Source organism: Myxocyprinus asiaticus, chromosome 27 (assembly GCF_019703515.2).
Source record: "Myxocyprinus asiaticus isolate MX2 ecotype Aquarium Trade chromosome 27, UBuf_Myxa_2, whole genome shotgun sequence".
In the NCBI taxonomy this organism is placed as follows: Eukaryota; Metazoa; Chordata; class Actinopteri; order Cypriniformes; family Catostomidae; genus Myxocyprinus; species Myxocyprinus asiaticus.
In genome coordinates this window covers 12,852,009-12,871,759 of record NC_059370.1, presented here as the reverse complement: position 1 = coordinate 12,871,759, position 19,751 = coordinate 12,852,009, and the positions used below count along the sequence as shown (strand labels likewise).

At 37.2% G+C, this 19,751-nt stretch overlaps 2 protein-coding genes across 3 annotated transcripts in view; both read right to left on the bottom strand.

Moving 5' to 3' along the window:
• LOC127418321 (NEDD4-binding protein 3-A-like) overlaps positions 1-5,612 on the bottom strand; it is a 41,326-nt gene extending 35,714 nt beyond the window's left edge. Inside the window, exon 1 of the mRNA XM_051658868.1 lies at positions 5,432-5,612. The gene's annotated coding sequence lies outside the window, so the exon portion shown is untranslated. The remainder of the gene's footprint in view (positions 1-5,431) is intronic.
• A 2,408-nt stretch (positions 5,613-8,020) lies between these two features.
• On the bottom strand, positions 8,021-16,760 carry LOC127417893 (platelet-derived growth factor receptor-like protein). 2 transcript variants are annotated; one of them, XM_051658154.1, is made up of 9 exons: positions 16,702-16,760; positions 13,843-13,951; positions 13,631-13,745; positions 12,865-13,171; positions 11,780-12,083; positions 11,277-11,428; positions 10,277-10,570; positions 9,709-9,848; positions 8,021-8,851 (listed from the first exon to the last, which is right to left on the bottom strand). In XM_051658154.1, the coding sequence occupies exons 4-9, from the start codon at positions 12,920-12,922 to the stop codon at positions 8,633-8,635; spliced, it is 1,167 nt and encodes a 388-aa protein (XP_051514114.1). In that variant the 5' UTR covers positions 12,923-13,171; positions 13,631-13,745; positions 13,843-13,951; positions 16,702-16,760; the 3' UTR covers positions 8,021-8,632. The 2 variants fall into 2 exon arrangements, with proteins under 2 accessions (XP_051514114.1, XP_051514115.1); XM_051658155.1 differs by lacking the exons at positions 13,631-13,745; positions 13,843-13,951; positions 16,702-16,760 and having other exon boundaries at positions 12,865-12,985; positions 13,073-13,089.
• Between the last annotated feature and the right edge of the window lie 2,991 nt (positions 16,761-19,751).

Below are 19,751 nucleotides of genomic sequence, written 5' to 3'. Positions count from 1 at the left end.
CACCTTTGTTTCTGTTGCTAAAGATTTGTTGGAAACTTGACAAGGAAGAAAATAACTACAGGTCACACACACCTTAAATATAACTAATTATTACTTACTTCCTCATTAGTAGACAAATTTGATCCAAAGCAACATGCGTTACATTAACTGCAGGGAAAATCACAGTGGAGCAACCTGGGGTAAAAATGGTAATAGAGCACAATTTTGACCAATAAATCTCTAGTTCCTAGGATTACAACCCTACAACCTTTGCATAAGCAGTCCAAATCAATAATCAATAGACTACCACTATCCCAAACTTGCTCATCATAGTAAGAAAACAGTTTCAGGGTCAAGCACTGTAAAGATATTTGAGGCACTATTTAGGGTTCTTCACACCAGTAGAACCCTCCGGAGATCCTCCAGATCCTCTCAAATATATTTATGTACTCAAGGAACTTCAAAATATATTTCAAGTGCTTCTAAGCCTTTCTCTTAGGATGGGGTTACTGAAGGTTCCATTGACAATCCAGTTCTTTAGAGTTCTTGCAGAAACTAAAAGTAAGTTTAGAGAACTGAAAGGGTGTCTAGAGGGTCTCCAGAGAGTTCTGCTGGTGTGGCAGCTGAGGATCCCCAAATGGTGCCTTGAGTATCTCTTTTTGAAACCACAACTTTTGTGTATGCAACCTAGTGTACGATTACCTAATTACGTCAGCTCAACAGCTACAAACGCAAAACACTTCATTCACATTATATCCAACAGACAATGGATCCACATCCAAATGTTCGGTAATGTAACCTGATACAAACAATGGCTGTCACCATCAAACTCCAACAAAACCTCTATTCTCTAAATTAAAAGAAAGTTAATGGTCACCACCATGGTACTAAAGGGGAAACAGAACAATCTTCTTACCAGCATAAACCAGTTTGGAATTAATGTAGGTCTAAGCTGGTCTTTAGCAGGGATCACACTGTTTAAACTATCAGCTAAACCAAAAGAGAGTGGTTGGACCAATGTGCAAGAGCACAGTCTTTACTTGGCTTGTTAAGTTTTGATATCAAAGAATCACATGAATTAGTAGAAAGCACAATTCAGAATTATTTCTGGTCAAGAAAGATACATTATTGGTATAGAGCACATTCAGTTAGTGCAGATATTTCAAAGGAATATTCCGGGTTCAATACAAGTTAAGCTCAATCGACAGCATTTGTGGCATAATGCTGATAACCACAAAAATGTATTTTGCCTTTTCTTTAAAAAAGGCAAAAATCTGGGTTACAGTGAGGCTCTTACATTGGAAGTTAATGGGGCCAATCTGTAAACGTTAAAATACTCACTGTTTCAAAAGTATAGCCACAACATGTTACCAATATGCATATAACCATAACATGATTTTAGTGTGATAAAATCACTCAGTAACCTTTTCAGTGTAAAGTTATAGCCAATTTTACAACTTGGTTGCAATGACGATGTATCACCGTAAACTAAAACTATAAAACAGCTCAAATAATGCTCAAGCTTTAACAGAAGAATTAATGTAGGTGGATTTATTAAATTATAATCTTCACATTTCTGATTTTAAACACTACAAAAATTGGCCCCATTCACTTCCATTGTAAGTGCCTCACTGTAATTTCCATTTTTACTCTTTTTAAAGGAAAGGAGGGACAAGTCAAAATATTTTTTGTGGTAATCAACATTATTCCACAAATGCCGTTGATTGAACTTAACTTGTCTTAAACCTGGAATATTCCTTTAATCATATTTTTTTCGACAGATCTGAAAATCATCAAAAGATCGCCTAATGTTGCACAATAGGTAAAGATTTTCTATTTACTTTATTCTTCAACGTCCCAAATTTTTAATTACAATGACAGACGTTTCTCTCAACGGATAAAAGGATCTAGTGGTGAGTGTGTGTTTGTGACGTTGTCCTGAGAAAGAAAGATGACTAATCCTAATCTGGCACGAGACTTTCTCCTCGGTATCAGATGAGTCACTGAGGTTCATGGGACAGCGAGTCAGCCCGCAGAGGCGAAGAGGAGAGATAACTCGGTGGGATTATTGCAGCCCTGATTAGCTCATCTTCCCTGTGCATTTAAATAACAGCCTGTTTAATGCTTTCAGAACATGTGACTGTTTAAATGTGCCGGACTCGATGGGGGTATTTACACTTTGTCACTTCATACATTTTTCCTGATCGGACTGCTATCCGATTGAATAAGCACAGTCTATTTACACTTGGCCACATAAACACATCTCTGGCAAACGGATATAGATCCGATTTCCAATTCCCCCTCTATACAGGTATGCAAAAACAGAGTTCACTTCCGTGATTATTTTAATGCCAGGCAGCAGATTTAAAAGATGTGATTTATTTATTTTTTAAGTGACTTTGCCCCATGCAGGTATCTATGTGTGCACACTGTGTATTTTTCCCCTGGGGTCTTGTTGTAGGTAAGATGCATAATGCACGTCAGCATTTTTGTTTTTAGTTTCTATAGCGATTTGCATCAAATAAATTAAGAATAAGGTTCTGTCACTCCTTAAACATACATCCGTTCCTTTCTTTGTTATCCTTTACTGTGCGACACGAGCCTTATGCAAATACTTGGTAGCAGCTGTTACTGTACGTTTTACATTTTCCCTATGTTGACATAGTCCCGTTTGGGCAGAGTTAAAGGGATAGTTCACCCAAAAATGAAAATTCTCTCATGATTTACTCACCCTCATGCCATCCCAGATGTGTATGACTTTCTTTCTTCTGCAGAACACAAATTAAGATTTTAAGAAGAATATCTCAGCTCTGTAGGTCCATACAATGCAAGTGAATGGTGATTAGACTTTTGTTTTTTTCTTACTGTAAATCTCCACTTTTACTTTCACTTTTACATCAGAAAGTCACATGTAGTGCCTGTTTAGTTTCACTTCACATCTGAAAGTGAAAGTGGAGATTTAGAGTACAAAAGGACACATCTGGGATGGCATGAGTGTGAGTAAATGATGAGATTTTTCATTTTGGGGTGAACTATCCCTTTAAGTTTACATTTGTGGCTTGAACGGTCAGATGCATGTACACTTGATAGAGTTTCCTCCGGAATGCCTCTGAAACCACCACCGGAGATGGTTTGAGTGATCGTATTTAAATCCATCTGGAATCGTTCTTGGAGGGCATTTACACTTGGTCCTTTCATGATCGGATTGCAGTCAGATCAGCAAAAACGAAGTGACCAAGGGTAAAAAAAAAAAAATGATATCACCTTGAAGTGATTTCTGCTTAAGATTTGTTGGAAACATGACAAGGAAAAAATGTACATGTCAATTAAAGGTCAACTAATCTACTCTAGAAGCCCAATGTCCCCACTAAGGTCATGTGGCTGGAGATATCAGCTACCAAACGATTCAAATTCTAGAACAAGAGGACCTTTCAGTGATTTGAAGTGTTCATGGCATGTGTTGAGTGGCCAAAAAAGGGCTATAGGATAGAAGTATAAACTGTTGACGCGATTGCATGCTAATGCATGGTTTAGATGCCGGGCCAAAGCCCTGAAAGGACCAGCTTTAAAGGTGTAGTTTCTGATCACGCCGATGGACAGCTTTTTTTTTTCAGCACATCTGCTTTCCTGATGCTTACGCCAAGTTATTCCTGCTCACAGTTGGTTTGTGTTTCTCCCCTAGGTCTTTTCCTAACTTAGAGAGTGTTAAATTATACATCCTTATTTAGGGTGCACTCAGTCATTTTACTCTTTTAAAAATGCTTTAACCCATAAAAATATGAATAGCACTTTTGAAAAATATGTTTAAAATTCTGTACACTCACAAGACATTTTTTTTTTTTAATCTCTTAATCCCCCTATTATTGGACACTAAATAAATTAATCAGGGCTATAGCAAATTTCTAGGCTTGACTTATTAAGCAAAATGAAAGTATATTAACATGATTCTATGACACCAGTTTGGCATTTCTACAACAGCATCTGTAAGTGAAAACATTTGCGTGATGCTGCATCAACGGTAGGTGTCAGTATGAGTTCATAACGACTGCTATATCGGCCAGCATGATATAATGTAAAAATGTGCAGCTGTAATGTTGTGAAATCCACAATCCACAGAATGTTTAGTGAGGAAAGAAGCTTAAGTGATAACAGATGAGAATCCTCCCCCGCTGTAAGAGTAACAGGGCCATTCCTTTCCAACAAGTGTATTTAGCTGCTCAGGTCAAGTATGGTATGATAGTTTGTGCTAGATTGATTCACTGAACACCAACCTCTACAATCTCATCTGACAATGCCGACAACTCACCTGTGACAACCTATCAGATCAGTTCAAAACCCTAAAAATAAAGACCACTTCCTAAAGGCTTCTTAGGTTTACTCTGAATGCATGTGCACTGAAAGCTTTCATTGTGTTGATTTCACAATAAACAGTCCAGTCCATTGTCAGATCTCCCACCACCTTGTCTAAAAGCCAGTAAGAGACACTCTAAGTGCAGTTTTATGTTGTCAGACATTCCACTTGCTCATTTGAAAGAGATGTGAGAGCCATGAAGGAGCTTCAAGGCCTCTGACCAGCATCACTTGAGAGCCACTGCCACAATGGGCCATGACTCCATAGGTCAGGGGTCCTGTTGTGGCCCCTGGTTTCCAAGGTTACTGCCAGGCGGAGAAGAACGCTGTCTCAGTTCCCTTTTGTCCCTAAATTCAGGGCATCGAAAGGAGAGCAGAGCTGGAGTCTAGAGCAAGGACTCCCAACCAAACATTTCTGTATAGTCACCTGAAAATACATGCACACACTATAGAGTGACGTGAGCTGGGGGTCTGAGCACGCTACAACCACCAAGGCAGATGACAGGAACGGGCAGGCTGCACTCCAAGTATGCATATTGCATTTTTATGGGTTGTGGCAACCTACTAAGTGCTGAGAAAACGTCTTAGTGACCTTAGCAACTGACCTGCTAAATATGCATTGCAATTGTTTTTCAGACAAGAGCCAAGAAATCTTTAAAGTATGGTTTTCATCCAGTGTGTACAATCACTGACTGCCACCATGACCACTAACAAGAAATAGATGAGAGACAGAAAATAATGATAATAAAAAAGAATGTTTATAACAAGAATGTTAATTATTTTAAGCAGGTGTACAAAATTAGATGTTTACCAACATAATGCATTGCCCTTTGTCAACTATATGTTAATGTATAACATTACATAGATAAACTTATTTCTTTAACGTTTTGTATTACCTGTCACATGAGATTTGTTTACAGATGCACAGTAATTTAAACTCTGAGACACCTGTAAAGATACTATTTCAGATCACATGCACAATTAAAATACATTACAGTTCAACAAAGTCTTAAGAAAATATTTATAATAAAATATTTGAAGCAGCCTATATAAAGACACTGCAGCAAGTGCAATCACACTCTCAAAGTCACATCAGACTCACCATTATTGCTCGCGCTCAATCACAAGACATATGCGACTGACGTCTGGATTGCCAGATCAATTTTAGATGGTTTAAGGAGAAACAGCGAGCTATTCCTCAGCGCCGATGGCGAGCGGTGAAGACGCTCGGAGATGATCTGCTTTCGGAGCTCCTGCACAACAGCGTCATGTACTGTTGCGCGCTTCGGGTTCCCTCTCTGAGATTTAAACTAGTGGCGCGCTGGAGAGATTCAGCCTGTTTCATAGAGCGACAGAGGACGACTCAACAGCGACACCTTGCGATTTCATCGAGTAGCTGCTTTCACTTTCTCCTTGAACAGTAATTACAACAAAGAACATTTTCAAAGACTTTCTTTCTTTCTTTCTTTCTTTCTTTCTTGTATTCAGGTCAGTGATATAACGTTTATTAGTTTTTTTGACTGGATCTATGAAGCTTTTCCAGCTCAGTTCAGGCAATTTTCATATAATAATATTAATAATAAAAAAGTGATGTTACCAACCAGACAGAGTAAATATAAAACAATACACTCACTGAGCACTTTATTAGGAACGCTAACATGGTTTTCTGCTGTTGTAGCCCATCCGCCTCAAGGTTCGACGTGTTGTGCATTCTGAGATGCTATTCTGTTCACTACAATTGTACAGAGTGGTTATCTGAGTTACTGTAGCCTTTCTGTCAGCTCGAACCAGTCTGGGCATTCTCCGTCGACCTCTCTCATCAACAAGGTGTTTCTGTCTGCAGAACTGCCGCTCACTGGATGTTTTTTGTTTTTGGCACCATTCTGAGTAAACTCTAGAAACTGTTGTGTGTGCAAATCCCAGGAGATCAGCAGTTACAGAAAAACTCAAACCAGCCCGTCTGGCACCAACAATCATGCCACGGTCAAATTTTTTTCCCCCATTCTGATGGTTGATGTGAACATTTACTGAACCTCCTGACCCGTATCTGCATGATTTGATGCACTACACTGCTGCAACACGATTGACTGAATAGATAATCGCATGAATAAGTAGGTGTACAGCTGTACCTAATAAAGTGCTCAGTGAGTGTAAATAAAAGTTTCATTAAAAGCTTGAAATTCTTGAAAATAGAAATGTTGGAATAAATAGCTTACAGTAAGTAGGAATAACCTTTTATTATCCATTCTTCAAAAAAAAAATTGCAGTGAAATAATTTTGTTTTGAATATTGTTAATTGAAAAAATGCTGTCCACCAAATCAAAGTCAGGTGGCGTAACCAAAATGCATGTAGTAAATAAATAAATAAATAACTGATAACAAAAACATTTTTCAAGGAGCAATGTATTTTAAAAACTTTTGATGGTTAAACCACTTTATTTATTTTTTTTTTTGTTTGTTTGTTTGTTTTTTTTTGTTTTTTTGTTAGAAATTGCTATAAATGTTTCATTTATCTGAGGGAAAAAACTGTTCTTGTGCCTAACGGTTCCGGTACTCAGTGCTCTGCAGCGCCAGCCAGAAGGCAACAGTTCAAAGAGGTAGTGGGCTGGGTGAGTGGGGTCCAGAGTGATTTTACTTTATTCCGGAGGATAGCTGGGATGATGGTGTTGAAAGCCGAACTGAAGTCCACAAAAAGCATCTTTGCATATGTCCCTGGTCTGTCCAGATGTTGCAGGATATGATGCAATCCCATGTTGACTGCATCATCAACAGACATGTTTGCTCGATAAGCAAATTGAAGGGGATCTAGAAAGGGTCCAGTGATGTCCTTCAGGTGGGCCAACACCAGTCTCACCAAACTCTCATTTCATGACCGCAGAAGATTATCTTTATGTATAATCATATACTGTATGCACTTACATGAACAGTATATGTAACATATCTATTGTTCTATATATAATTTTAATAATGTGTTACTGTATTATAAACAAGTGCGTATTTTCTATGAAGTCTCCTAAGTTTCGGATTTTGCTGAATATGTAAGACAAGTAAGACCTGAGGCTGTACTGTGTAAAGAGCTGCATCAGCTTCATAAAACTTTTAGATAGAAAATGCACTTCCAATGGGAATGAACAGAATACACATGATCAAAGATGTGTATCCCAAGCTCTGACACATCCGGTGGTTATAATTATTCACATAACTCACAAAATCAGATGCATTTAGACACAGACTCCTATCTACCCCAGACATCATTACAGTGAGTAAGACTGACGGCACCCTGTCATTATCGTTCCTTTCCCCTCAGAAACGCTGATGACATTGGCCTCTGGGCACACACCTGAATGCACACTGCATACTTCCTGCGATCTGAGGATGGAGGAGAGACATCCTGAGTGGTTAAATTTCAGGTCACGAGAAAGGTAAATGAATGAAAAGCTGATTGCATTTACTCTCAAGGGAAAAGAGTTGGGGTTGGGGCACACATATGACACATGTGGAAGACACTCATCAAAGGTTCAATGGGCAGCTTGGTCTTGGTAATGGTCAGTGGTTGGTGTGATAAGGACAAAATGCTTGTTCAACAGAACAAATGTTACGCCCTCTGCTGGTAATGTTCAAGCTGTTTTATGGACAATTTAGTGGCCAATTTTCTGCATTGATAAAGTAATCTGACAAACTATGGCAGAATAATGAGACATTTATTATCGTTTTATTGGAAAATAAAAATACAAATTCAGTTTACATATACTATAGCTGGTAAACTGTGCAATTTATAGTGCAATTATCACAAGAGTTTTAATTGCTATAGAGAACATAAAACAAGAATCTGGCATAAATATCCTGTGTTTTACTTGCATAGTCTGAAAATGTAATTTAGGTACAAGATTCGGCAGTATTAAAATGTGTTAAATATAATTACATGCAGTCTATGTTGTTTTCTGAAGGTAGAATAAGTACAGACAACCCTATTTCCAACATAAAATATATTTTTAAAAAGTTTGTCTTTTTTAAATCTTATGTCTCTCAGTTTTGCATACTTCATGAATTTGCCATAATTAAATTGTTGACATTTTGCTCAAAGGACATAACATGTTTACATTCTTACGTATGTTCTACCATCTTCATTAAGGTTATGTCGGTGGTACACTGCACACGAAGCCAAAATAAAGTCAAACAATAAAGTCACTCTGTTCAGGTCTGTATCAGAACCCCAAGTTAAGAGAAACTGAGATTCTGATTGGCTTGTTCCAGGGTTCAACAAAAAAGTTGTGAAGACTGGGACTTCTCTGATGGACACCTCTTATAGTTTTTTAGGTTTGTTGGTAGTGCGTGCTGACTGCACTTTGACTGAGGTGGATGCAGATCTTGAACCCACAAGGTTCTGGGCTGTGCAGGTGTATGTTCCTTGGTCGACCTCTCTGATCTCATCCACCAGCAGCACCGTCTGAGAGCGCTGTCGGTTCTGCCCGTCCACCTGCACTGTTTGCACACTGTCTTGGGTGTACAGTGGGCGGCCAATCTGATATTAAGAAAATATATATAGCTAAAATGCAACCAGTTTGGAATAAGACATTTCTTAACAATGAACTTTGCAGTTTAATGAAATGTAATGTTTAATGGACCCTTTTAAGTGCTATCTTAGATTCATATTCACAATTGAGGCTTTGCATTAAAAGCGATTTATGATCTAAATCAGGTGACTCCAGGGGTCAGTGGCAGTACTGCAGGGAGTACGTGAATTTGTGTTTGATCTTTTATGAAAAAAGGAAAAATGTCTTAAAATGCAGTATGTATAATATCTCAAGGCTAATGTCAAGAAGTGAAAGTTCAACTAAATGTTTCATTGTCTCTCCAACAATACATTTAAAGTATAAATAAAATGTAATGTAGAAGTACAGGTATTTGACTGTTCACATTAAAATTATAATTTTAATGGCTTTACAACGTAATGTTATTGCCTTAATATAATGTAATACATTAAATCAGTACCATATACACATGCTATTATAGGCCAGGCTTAAAATGCAACACTCTTGACCTGAAAAAGTTTGAAGACCCCTAATCTAAATTATTAGGGGATCAAAAGCCAGAGTCCACTTGTGAAAGTGCTTTTATTTAGCTTTTATATATATATATATATATATATATATATATATTGAAAATGTTCCAAAGAGCATATTTTGTGCTTCAATGAATGCAAGGAATTTGACATTTCACGAATTTGCTTATTTGATAAGTGAACTGGGCGCAGAGTCTTTAATTTTTCATAACTGTTTCTCACCCCTACCTCAAGATTTTGAATCCCAGATTTTAAAAGTGGACTTTTGAACCCCACTATATAAATTGTGAGGTTGTGTGTAGTCACTCTATTCTTACCTTCTGTCCAGGGTATTCCCAGGTGAAATCCACCACCACATCCTGTTCTCCCACCACAGTGCATGTCACCTGGAGATTCTGTCCCATTGCCACAGTGTTAGAAGAAGCCTGGACTGCAGGTGTTGGAGGGGCGGCTGGATCTGGCAGGACAAATGTAGACATTTCTGCGGTCAAACATACAGCATATGGTTTCATCAGTATTTCCAAAAGAAAGCTGTTTTTGCAGCACAGGAGCCTGTCGTAAAACACAAATACATTATATATACTATATGGTATATACAGTGTACATATACACACATATATATATATATATATATATATATATATATATATATATATATATATATATATATATATATACAGTATATATACAGTAAATATTACAAAGCAAACTGAATTATTAACTAAATTATTTTTTGTGGTAATCAACATTATGCCAGCTTAACTTGTATTGAACTCGGAATATTCCTTTAAATGTGTTGGATATGACTGAAAGTAACAGTAAAGTAAAGGGTTACATACTTATGCACTGCATTCAATTTCAGTTGATGCGCTTGTGAATACTCACAGTTGACATAGATCAGCATGTACTTGGTTGAGCTCTGGCGAAGGTTCCCTAGGCTGGCCACACAGTAGAGAGATCCAGCATGATACTGCTTTGGCCTGTGGATGGTGAATCCTTTTTTATTGTCAAAGGAGATCTCTGTACCATCCACCTTCACCTCCATTGGAGGAAACTCTTGGTGCAGGGTCACCTTCGCCAACGGAGAGGTCACCTGACACGGCAGGATGGTTGGCCAGTTAGTACGAAGCCGAAGGACCTCATAATAGTCAGAGGAAGGTACAAACAACTCCTGAGGATCTAGGAGAGAAACAAAGCAAATGCCACAGACATTTTTTTTTTTTTTTTTTTTTTTTTTGTGGATTTCTGTGTTTTGGATTGGACACAAAACAAATTTAGGTATTATTCAGTGAATATTTGAATATACAACTGTTCACGTCTCATGACAATGGTGCGAATTACAGCAGGGGATTGGTCACATAACATGTCGGTCAGATGGTCTCTTCCTGTCTAAGTGGGCGGTTCTTGGACCGAATAAACTGCAATAATGACCAGACCTTTATACGTTAGGCGGCTAAAGGCTTGATTGATACTCTACGAAACAAAATATGCTCAGCTATACAGTTGTATTTCTACAGTACATATTAAATAAAGAACACTTCATCAGTGAAAAAGTTGAAGACCATATTTTCACATTCAAATAGACTCACATTTTGTTCGAGGAGGTAAACATGGCAACAGAAAGCTGCTGGTGCGCTTTTGGATCAGTATTGGTTGCAACATTAGAGCTTCAGATTAAATTTGCACACTATTTAATCACAAAAGGGCTAAAAAAAATCTGTGAGATAGGAGACATAATTAACTGTGCAAGAGATGAACCTCATTAGATTAATGATTTAGGCCTACCAACAGAAATCCTTTTAAAAACTTGACACCGCTGAAAGTTAGTGTAGCGTACAATTCGCACAGTTTCCTCAATTTAATTACAGTACATTACTCATATTACCAGAGAAAAAGATGAAGACTTTGACGCCTTTGACATATTCTTTTCTGCAGTCTTTGTCCTCACAGTACAAGGGATAGCAGGTGTACTCCCCTGTATCAGCCGCTGTTGCATTTGCCAAAATCAGTGTGCCATAACGTTCATGCTGAATCATCCTAGAAATACAGACAGACAAAAAACAGCAATCCATACAAAAGCGATGTAATAATCTAATGCACTAAATAATCGGACACTGGAAATTGCCACTTGTCAGCAATACCTCAAATCATTTGCCTTAATATTATTTACTAATACAACTTGCACCATAATATTATAGTTGGTACTCAAGTCAAGCTCTTTATTGTCATTTTACAGGTACAATGAGTTGTCTAATAATCTCATCTAATACATATCTTGAGTTTGTGACAAACTGTTTAATGACTCATAAAGACTGGGGTGAAACTGAACTAAATTGATGCAACCTAATGGAATGTAATGACAGATTAAATATCACTGTTAGCTCATACCTGAGTCGTCCTTCATCATCCTCTTGTAGATACGCAGGAACAGTCCACTGCACAGGATTTCCTTTACACCTCATCTCTAGCGTATCACCTGCTTGAATAGTCAGCGTGTCCCCCACTTTCTGGAACTTTCCCTTGTCCACCACCTGGGTGAGGTATGTCTGAGCAGCTTTAGGAGTCTGAGGGGTGCTTTTCACTCTCGGTTTGGAAGCGAGAGCCTTTCCTGACCCTTTTCCAACCTTGGCCTTGCCATTTGGTCTCTTGTCAGCTTTTGTCTTTGTGTTGGGTTCAGCCTCTTGGCACATGCCTGTTTTTAATGTGATAAATAGTTCTAAAACATCATCAAATTGTAAGACTGTTCATATTTATTATACTCCTGGAGATGAAGCAAACATATGGACTTATTGGTCTTTAAAGTCAACATGAAAACAAAACTGATCCTTATTACATTCTTAATGCATGTTCATGGCCTTATTGTGCATGATTCATCAGTACACATGATTCCAAATAAAAAGGTTACTGCAGAAATAGTAAGAGTAATATGGTAGTACGCTTTTTCAAATATTGCCAACCACTCCCCTCCAACCACCTGGCTGTATTCTGGTTCATAACATCCACTTTTCAAGATCAAATCGATTTCTGATGGATAAAATCAAGTCCCGCCATATATTTTGATATATTTTGATATATTTAAATTCTCAGATATTCTTGGTGAATATCCTGTTCAGGGGCATAGATTCCAGGGGGGATGGGGGAGAGGTAACCCCCTCAATAATCAAAACAAGCAAGTCAACCCCCATCTCCCCCGCTTTTCACTTGAAAATACTGTAGGTTAGATTAGGGAAGTAAAATTGGTTATGAATGCTGTTTCACAGTGACTATAAAGACTAAATTGGAATGCACATGAAGACAAAATACCCAAAGTTTCTACTTTATGTAGATGCACATACTGTAATTTTTTACATGCACACATCAGATTTTACAGTAATAGTTATAATAATTTTCTCTGTCTTCTGTCTATTACTAAAAATGAAATACTTTTGAAAAAGTAATGGACGACGTGGCCTCTTGAGAGATAAGATACTCACCAAACTGAATGATCAAAATAGAAACAAGCGGAGCAACTAACAGCACCCTCCACTTCATGGCAGAGAATCCTCACAGTGACCACAGAAAACTTTTAGTTCACTCTGTTAAAGGTTCCCAGATCTTCAGGAAACATGCAGTGGATGAAAAGACAGAAAGAGAGTGGGAGAGGAGGAATACAGTGTGCAGAGAGAGGGGTCAGTTGTTTACCCGAGTGGCATGAACACCCTAAATTCCTCTGGTTGCACTCAATGGATCCTTTCTGTGTTCAGTCTGCCAATCAGGGGCTGTGGGGAGCTGGTCATCCAACTGAAAAATGCACTCAATGTTTATTTAGCTGTAAAAACAAGCTGCAGAGCATAAGCATCAGTTGGGAAAACAGTCTGCTAGCTGTTCATCAAAAAAGCAAAATGGCCCCATCAAAAGACTACACTGGCAATTGCTGATGACTACATGGTAAACATCAAAATGATCTGCAAAATATTCATGACTATGAATATCTATACAGTATAAATACTATATATCTAGTCAAGCCAATACAGCTTCTATCTACTTTTGCCTCCTAAGATCAAATAAATAATAAAATTATATATATATATATATATATATATATATATATATAGTATAAAAAGACAGATATGATTTCACCACAAACGTAATGAAAGCTCTGTTTAAAACAAGAAAGAAAGAAAGAAAGAAAGAAAGCTGCAGAAATGCTATCAACATGACAGATGCAAATTATTTTTGGAGGTTTACGGGTTTTGTTACTTTGGTCCATCTTTATCAGGTTTGGTTTCAGTGGCTTCAATGTTGACCTGACTGCTGAGTAACCTTTGCCTCTGGACACTGTTTCTCACTCCATATCCAAAGTAGATAATGAATCCTGAGCAGATAAAAAGACACAGATTTTCACAAAGTTTCACCTAAAGATATACATTTGATGTTACATTTGGTAACATTTCAGATTTTGAGTTGTATACCTCCAGCCATCCACACAGCGAAGCGAGCCCAGGTGGCTCCTCCCAGCTGAACCATCACGGAAATGTTGATGAACACACTCACCACAGGAAGTAACGGCAAGAATGGTACCTATGGTCACAGAGAAACAGGTTTAATCATGTGGATTTGTGTCTTACTTGGCCATTGACCATCTGTATCTCTTAAAGTTCTGGTGTCACACACCCAATATCAGATGTTTCAAATAAAAATGCTAATCTCATACACATGAGCTTTGCATTATTTGCTAGATTCTCCCTATCACACTCAACAAAAAAGTGTCACACAAAATTGGCGACAAAAGGGTCCATTTTTTGGCCTGCTAAAATTGGTCTCTCTTTTACGAATTTACGAAACACCCCCCGTGGCCAAAGCTGGAAACGATTCTAAGTTCAGTCATCAAACTCTGCATGGCTCAAACTGATATAAGCGGCCTTCTAGCTATAAGTGATATAAGCGGCCACTTAGGGCCCCGCAAAGCAAGGTCATTTTATTTATTTTTGCATTTTTTTTAAATATACTAAAAGTAAAACTCAGGCAGCCATTATGGCTCAAGTAGACAGTTATAGGCCCCCTTGTGGCATGAGAGGGAAGGGAGAATGTAACTGCAAGGATAGAGTTGTAACTAGATGTGACAGGCACGTGCATACGCTCGCTCAAAGGGCTTTTTGCCATCATAAAGCGCACCTTCAAGTCTGGAGTGTAAAAAGCCAAGTAGAACTTTGCTTAGGGCCCCCATATGCTCAGAAACGGCCCTGCTGATTGGTCCTTTGACATTTTTGATTTGCATACTCTCTCATTTTCTAACATTTAAATTGCTCCATCCTTTGCAGGTGAGCTGGTTTCACTGCAGCGCAAGTTTTCTCTCTGAAACTCTCCTCCTCCCCATCACCACCTGTGCAGATCTGTTTCAAAGGGATTGTATTTACAGTATGTCTTATTGTGCGGCAGTAGCATGTCTTTCATACTTGATGCAACATGTCTTATTATGTCTAATTGTGGAGCAGCAGCAGTGTGTCTTGCATGCTCAACACAGCATGTGTTTGTTCTTAGCAGTAGCAAGTTTTTGTACTTGCTTTGCAGCAAAAGCAACAGCAGCATAAGCAGATCTAGTCCAAAAAGACCAAACCTACCAACTTGTCATATACATTATAATACCTTCAGTTTATTCTGAGGATTGTCATGACTGAACTACAGTAGAACACATGCAAACCTTTGCGTGACACACTGCACAAGACATGAGCAAACATTATTCGAACAAAACATTTTAATATACTCTTAACCCTAACCCTAACATTACTGAGATCAAACTGCATTATATCACTTGTTTCTTTGCAAATGTAGTATCTCACTAGCCGCATATGAAAAGAGATGTGACCTCAAAGGCACAGTGGGGCCAATTTTCGGGGCATACGATTTGGAACCAGTATGCCAATTTTGCTGAGAGATCATGTTGATTTAAAACTGAAAACCATTGAGCTAGGTGCTTCTATTATTGGTCATGTTGTCACAGTACTCATGGACAAAAGGGTTCCAATGAATAGTAATTATTTTGACTCTATCAGGTAAAATTTTGACAGATAACTATTCTTCTTCAATAGAGTCCTGTGCTCACCATGAAGGAGGCTTTGGTTGGGTTCTGGGGCTGCCGCCAGACAATAAATTCAGTGAGGAACATTATGACCAGGATCACAGATACACTTGCAACACTCCAGACCTCCACAAGCAAAAAAGATCTGATAGCTTTGGACATCAGCAATGCCAGAATAAGCACCAGGAAAAAAGGTTAACAAATCCATTGGCTTATGCATTAAAAAAAGATTTTTGCTGCTTGTTCAATTGATTAAAGGAATAGTTCACCCAAATATTATAATTCTCTCATCATTTACTCACCCTTCTCAAACTCGTATTGCCTTTTATCTTCCGTGGAACACAAACAAAGATATTTTAATGGCGATATGATGTCTGTAGGTTCATACAAATTGTGAAATCCCAATTTATCTTTGTGAGCCTCAAGTTAAATTTGGAAACTAAGTAATGCAAAATAATAAGAATAAGAAAAAACTAAGCACAGTGGATCCAGTTAGAATCATTAAATCATTTCAAAAGTTATTTTATAGAGTAAATTTGTCATTTTATAGGCAGCCTTATATGAACAAACATTTTAATTATTATATCAAATATAATAAAGAAATAATTAAATATAATACACAGCAAACTTAAATATAATTTAAGTTAGAATGTGCTAGTGTATAAGTGGCTGGAGCTTCTCTACACTATTGCTTCATACAGCTGATATTGCATAGAGAGATGTAAGAGATATAGTAGAAAGTAATGGAATTCTCATTCAGTCTGGACGGAAGCCTGATTTTTGGCTCCATAAGATAATAATGAAAAAGCACAAACAAAGTTGCCTTTATGTTTAAAAGTTGCTTGCTGGCACACTTTCTCTTTGTGCTGGTTTTCGCTAATCTGTCGACGAAAGATTTAGAATCCTAATCCTGCCTGGAATCTTTTACTGCATACCTGCATTCTATCGCATGGATCGCATATACAGACCCATACATATAGAACTCAGTGTTTCAAAAAATGTTACTTTGCCAATATCATGTGTAGGATCCTGTTGAAAAATGTACATTATCCTATGTTTTCTAAGTGCATGCAATTGAAGATTTTTTTGTATGCTTTTCAGTATTTTCCTTGCATTAATTATACACATGCCATTGCACTGAATGTTACACTGAAAAACAGTTGCAATGATGCATAATCATAAAATAAGAGAGGTTGCATGAATGCATTTCATGAAGCATCTGTTTAGTAAATGAATGTATTTGTTTCTTTACCTTGAATTTGGTCTGGAGAAATTTGCAGTCTGTATCTGACAGTATCCGTCCCTTTCATACTGATGTGACCAAATGATTTTATTTTTTTATTTTTTTACAACAATATATACAAGAGTGGCCTGTTTGACCCACCCACTCAATGGCATTAGCAACAAAGTAGCCTTTCTCTCTGTAGTTTGAAACTGGTCTGGCCCCATAAAGTGCTCATATACAGTAGTTGGAGCCAAGGCACGGGGTGAGAATGGAGGATAAAATTCCATGGTGAAAACCAGTGTTTCATAAAAGAATGAAATAGGACATTCAGTTTCTTACAAGCAACATCAAGGGCTACCCAACATGTTAGTTCAAGAACATTTTGAAACTGCACTGCACTTTCTGCACACTAGATGACAGCACAGAACAATTTTGCTCTTACATGTTTTTGGACTGCAAAGAAGTCAGTCAAGCTATGTTCACAATGGAATGCTTACCTTCTTGCTACTAACTAAACACTGCCGACTATTATTTTAAATATTACGTGAAACATAGGCAGTATTCCACAATAAATATCTCTTACAGTAGTTTGCAACATTGTTGTCACCTGACCTCATCACTTACACTGAAAAAAATATGTTGGATTTACTTAAAAATATATATATGTCAAATGTTTGTATCACCCTTTTTAAGTAAATTCAGGTTATGGTCATTTTATGTCAGCACAACTAGCAAACCTTTGTTAGATATACACAAATGTATCAGTATCAGTTCATTCAAATTGATTTTCTTAAAAATGTATGTCTCACTAATAATTTTCCTTAACAAATAAGAAGCTGCGCATTCAAACGTTTCTTTCACACTTTCAGAAATAAGAATTTATGAATTTTTTAAAACTATTTTATAAAATTATATTTAAAATCAAAGTATGATCTGTAATATTCTGGCCTGGGTCTAATCTGGGTGGGCCCGGCCCACCCTTGGCTACGCCACTGTTTATTTCACTGTTTCTACTTAATTTAATTGTCTTTAAAGAAAATACTAACTGAGGCCAGGCACTGAACTTGATTCCCCAAAGAAGTGCACATAAAGCTGCACTTCATTTATGCATATTCACATGCACAAGGAAAAATTAAATAGATTGATGAGGATCCACTGATCACAAGACACTAGTCACCCTATTAGTGACTTAAGATGAAATGGTTAATAAGAGTAAAACAACATCAATAATACTGAAAATTGCTAAAATCTCTATGAATCCTTTATAACAACTAATAAAAGGCCCACAAAATTTCCTGTTGACCAAACAAACAGGCTTAAATTATTAAAGTGCAAGGGCTTATGGGTATTCCCCACAACCTCAGTTGATTGTTTGAGTTAGTTGTACTTAAAATCTCAATTTTACGGAATTGTAAGCTAAAGAATTTCAATGAACTCATGATAATTCATTTACTTTATGTAAATTTCTAGTTCACCTTAATCTCATAAAAAGTAGAACTGCATGGGAATGCACCTGGCAACCTAACGTTGAACATGCAATCGACTTCTCGTCACTTCAACCTTGAGAGTTGCAAAAGCAAAGTGACCTCTTTTCGACTGACCCAGGTGAGCGACACAAGACATCTTTTAGCAGTTTATAATCATTTTTTCAAATATTCATCATTTGACAATAAAAATCTGAACATAATTTTCGACAAGTAGCTGTGAAAAGTTCACGTTCTCAGACAGATACTATTAGTTGCGTTAGTTGTAACGGCCATTCTGTATAGTATTGAAGTAAGCACTTACACATTTAGAAGTACTAAGTAACCAAATTACCTTGTCTGTGAACAAATGTTGCTGTATTTACCCCAGTCGAATGTGCGCAACACCCCGTTTTTTATTTTGATTTATACTGGCCACATTATATGACCCATCCATCTAAAATATAGGCTAGTTATATTATGTGCAAATATAACATGTCTAAATGTTTTGCTATTTGCTATTGATTTTTGTATTTTGTTCTCTAGGTATGGACAGGCAGAGAATTGGAGTGTTCTTCAGTCATTTGGACATCTGGTGACTTAATACTGAAGTATTTGAATGGACTTGTAAATGTGTATAGTCACAATTTACCTTTATGAGTAACATTTATGTGATATATGAGTTGTCATTGTGTAATAAATGTTCTGTTTGCAAAAAGGCCTCACTTGTTTCATTCTTTTTTTAAACTTGTAATAGACAGAAGTTTACTCTAACTCTGTAAGCTAAAACTGTGCTTACTGTGGTTAGTTCTATGGTATGGACACTGCAATTGTATATACAACATACAAACAATTACTGTAATTAATTTTACTGTACAGCTAAAATACTGTATTTTAATATACGTCAAAAAAATCTGCTGTAATACATTTTACAGTATGACTGTATGTTATGGTCCCCTTTCTACTCTACTATGCAGTTCTGATCTTGAATTCCACACCCTCTTACTGGAAAGGCTGGGACAGAAATAGCACTGTCAGAATCTAATGTCAAGGCAGACACAATCAGTCACTGGATACAGAACAAATACGGGCAAGGACACACTTTTCTTGTGACTATTTCTCTAAGGTTAATGCATAAAATGCCGTGTTTGACTTTATTAAACTTGGCTGCAGTTCAGACTTCAGAGCACTTAATCTGTGCTTTTTCGTTTACAGTTAGAATAAATAGTTTCATTAGACATATTTGCCCTAATACGGCTTACCCTGCATATCCAGACTCATGTTTGTTAAGTGTTATGCTCTGTTCCCAACAGTTCCCATGCAGCTCTGCACTGATGCATGAAGAATCAGCAGCAGATAAAAGAGTTTCATAAAATATAAATCATTGAATTTAACTTTGAAAAATTATTTGAAAGGATAATTGATGAACAAAATCAATAGATGAGAAATCTCATTAATGGCATATATGTGTGTGTAAAGAGCAAAAAGCAAGAGTAGCTTTTGTGTTTCTTATTTTTATTGTTTACATTTTGCTGGAAAGCATACAATACGCTTTTTAATGGCAGGTTATATTGTGACAAACTTACACCATTGGGGCATGTGGTCACAAATCAT

Bases quoted from the DNA above. Each gene is read 5' to 3' on its own strand.
- LOC127417893 (XM_051658154.1), bottom strand. From the start codon at position 12,922: ATGAAGTGGAGGGTGCTGTTAGTTGCTCCGCTTGTTTCTATTTTGATC. The intron at 11,429-11,779 runs GTATGAGCTAAC...CTGTATTTCTAG, and splicing joins GATGATGAAGGACGACTCAG to GATGATTCAGCATGAACGTT. The intron at 10,571-11,276 runs GTAATATGAGTA...TTTCTCTCCTAG, and splicing joins AGTCTTCATCTTTTTCTCTG to ATCCTCAGGAGTTGTTTGTA.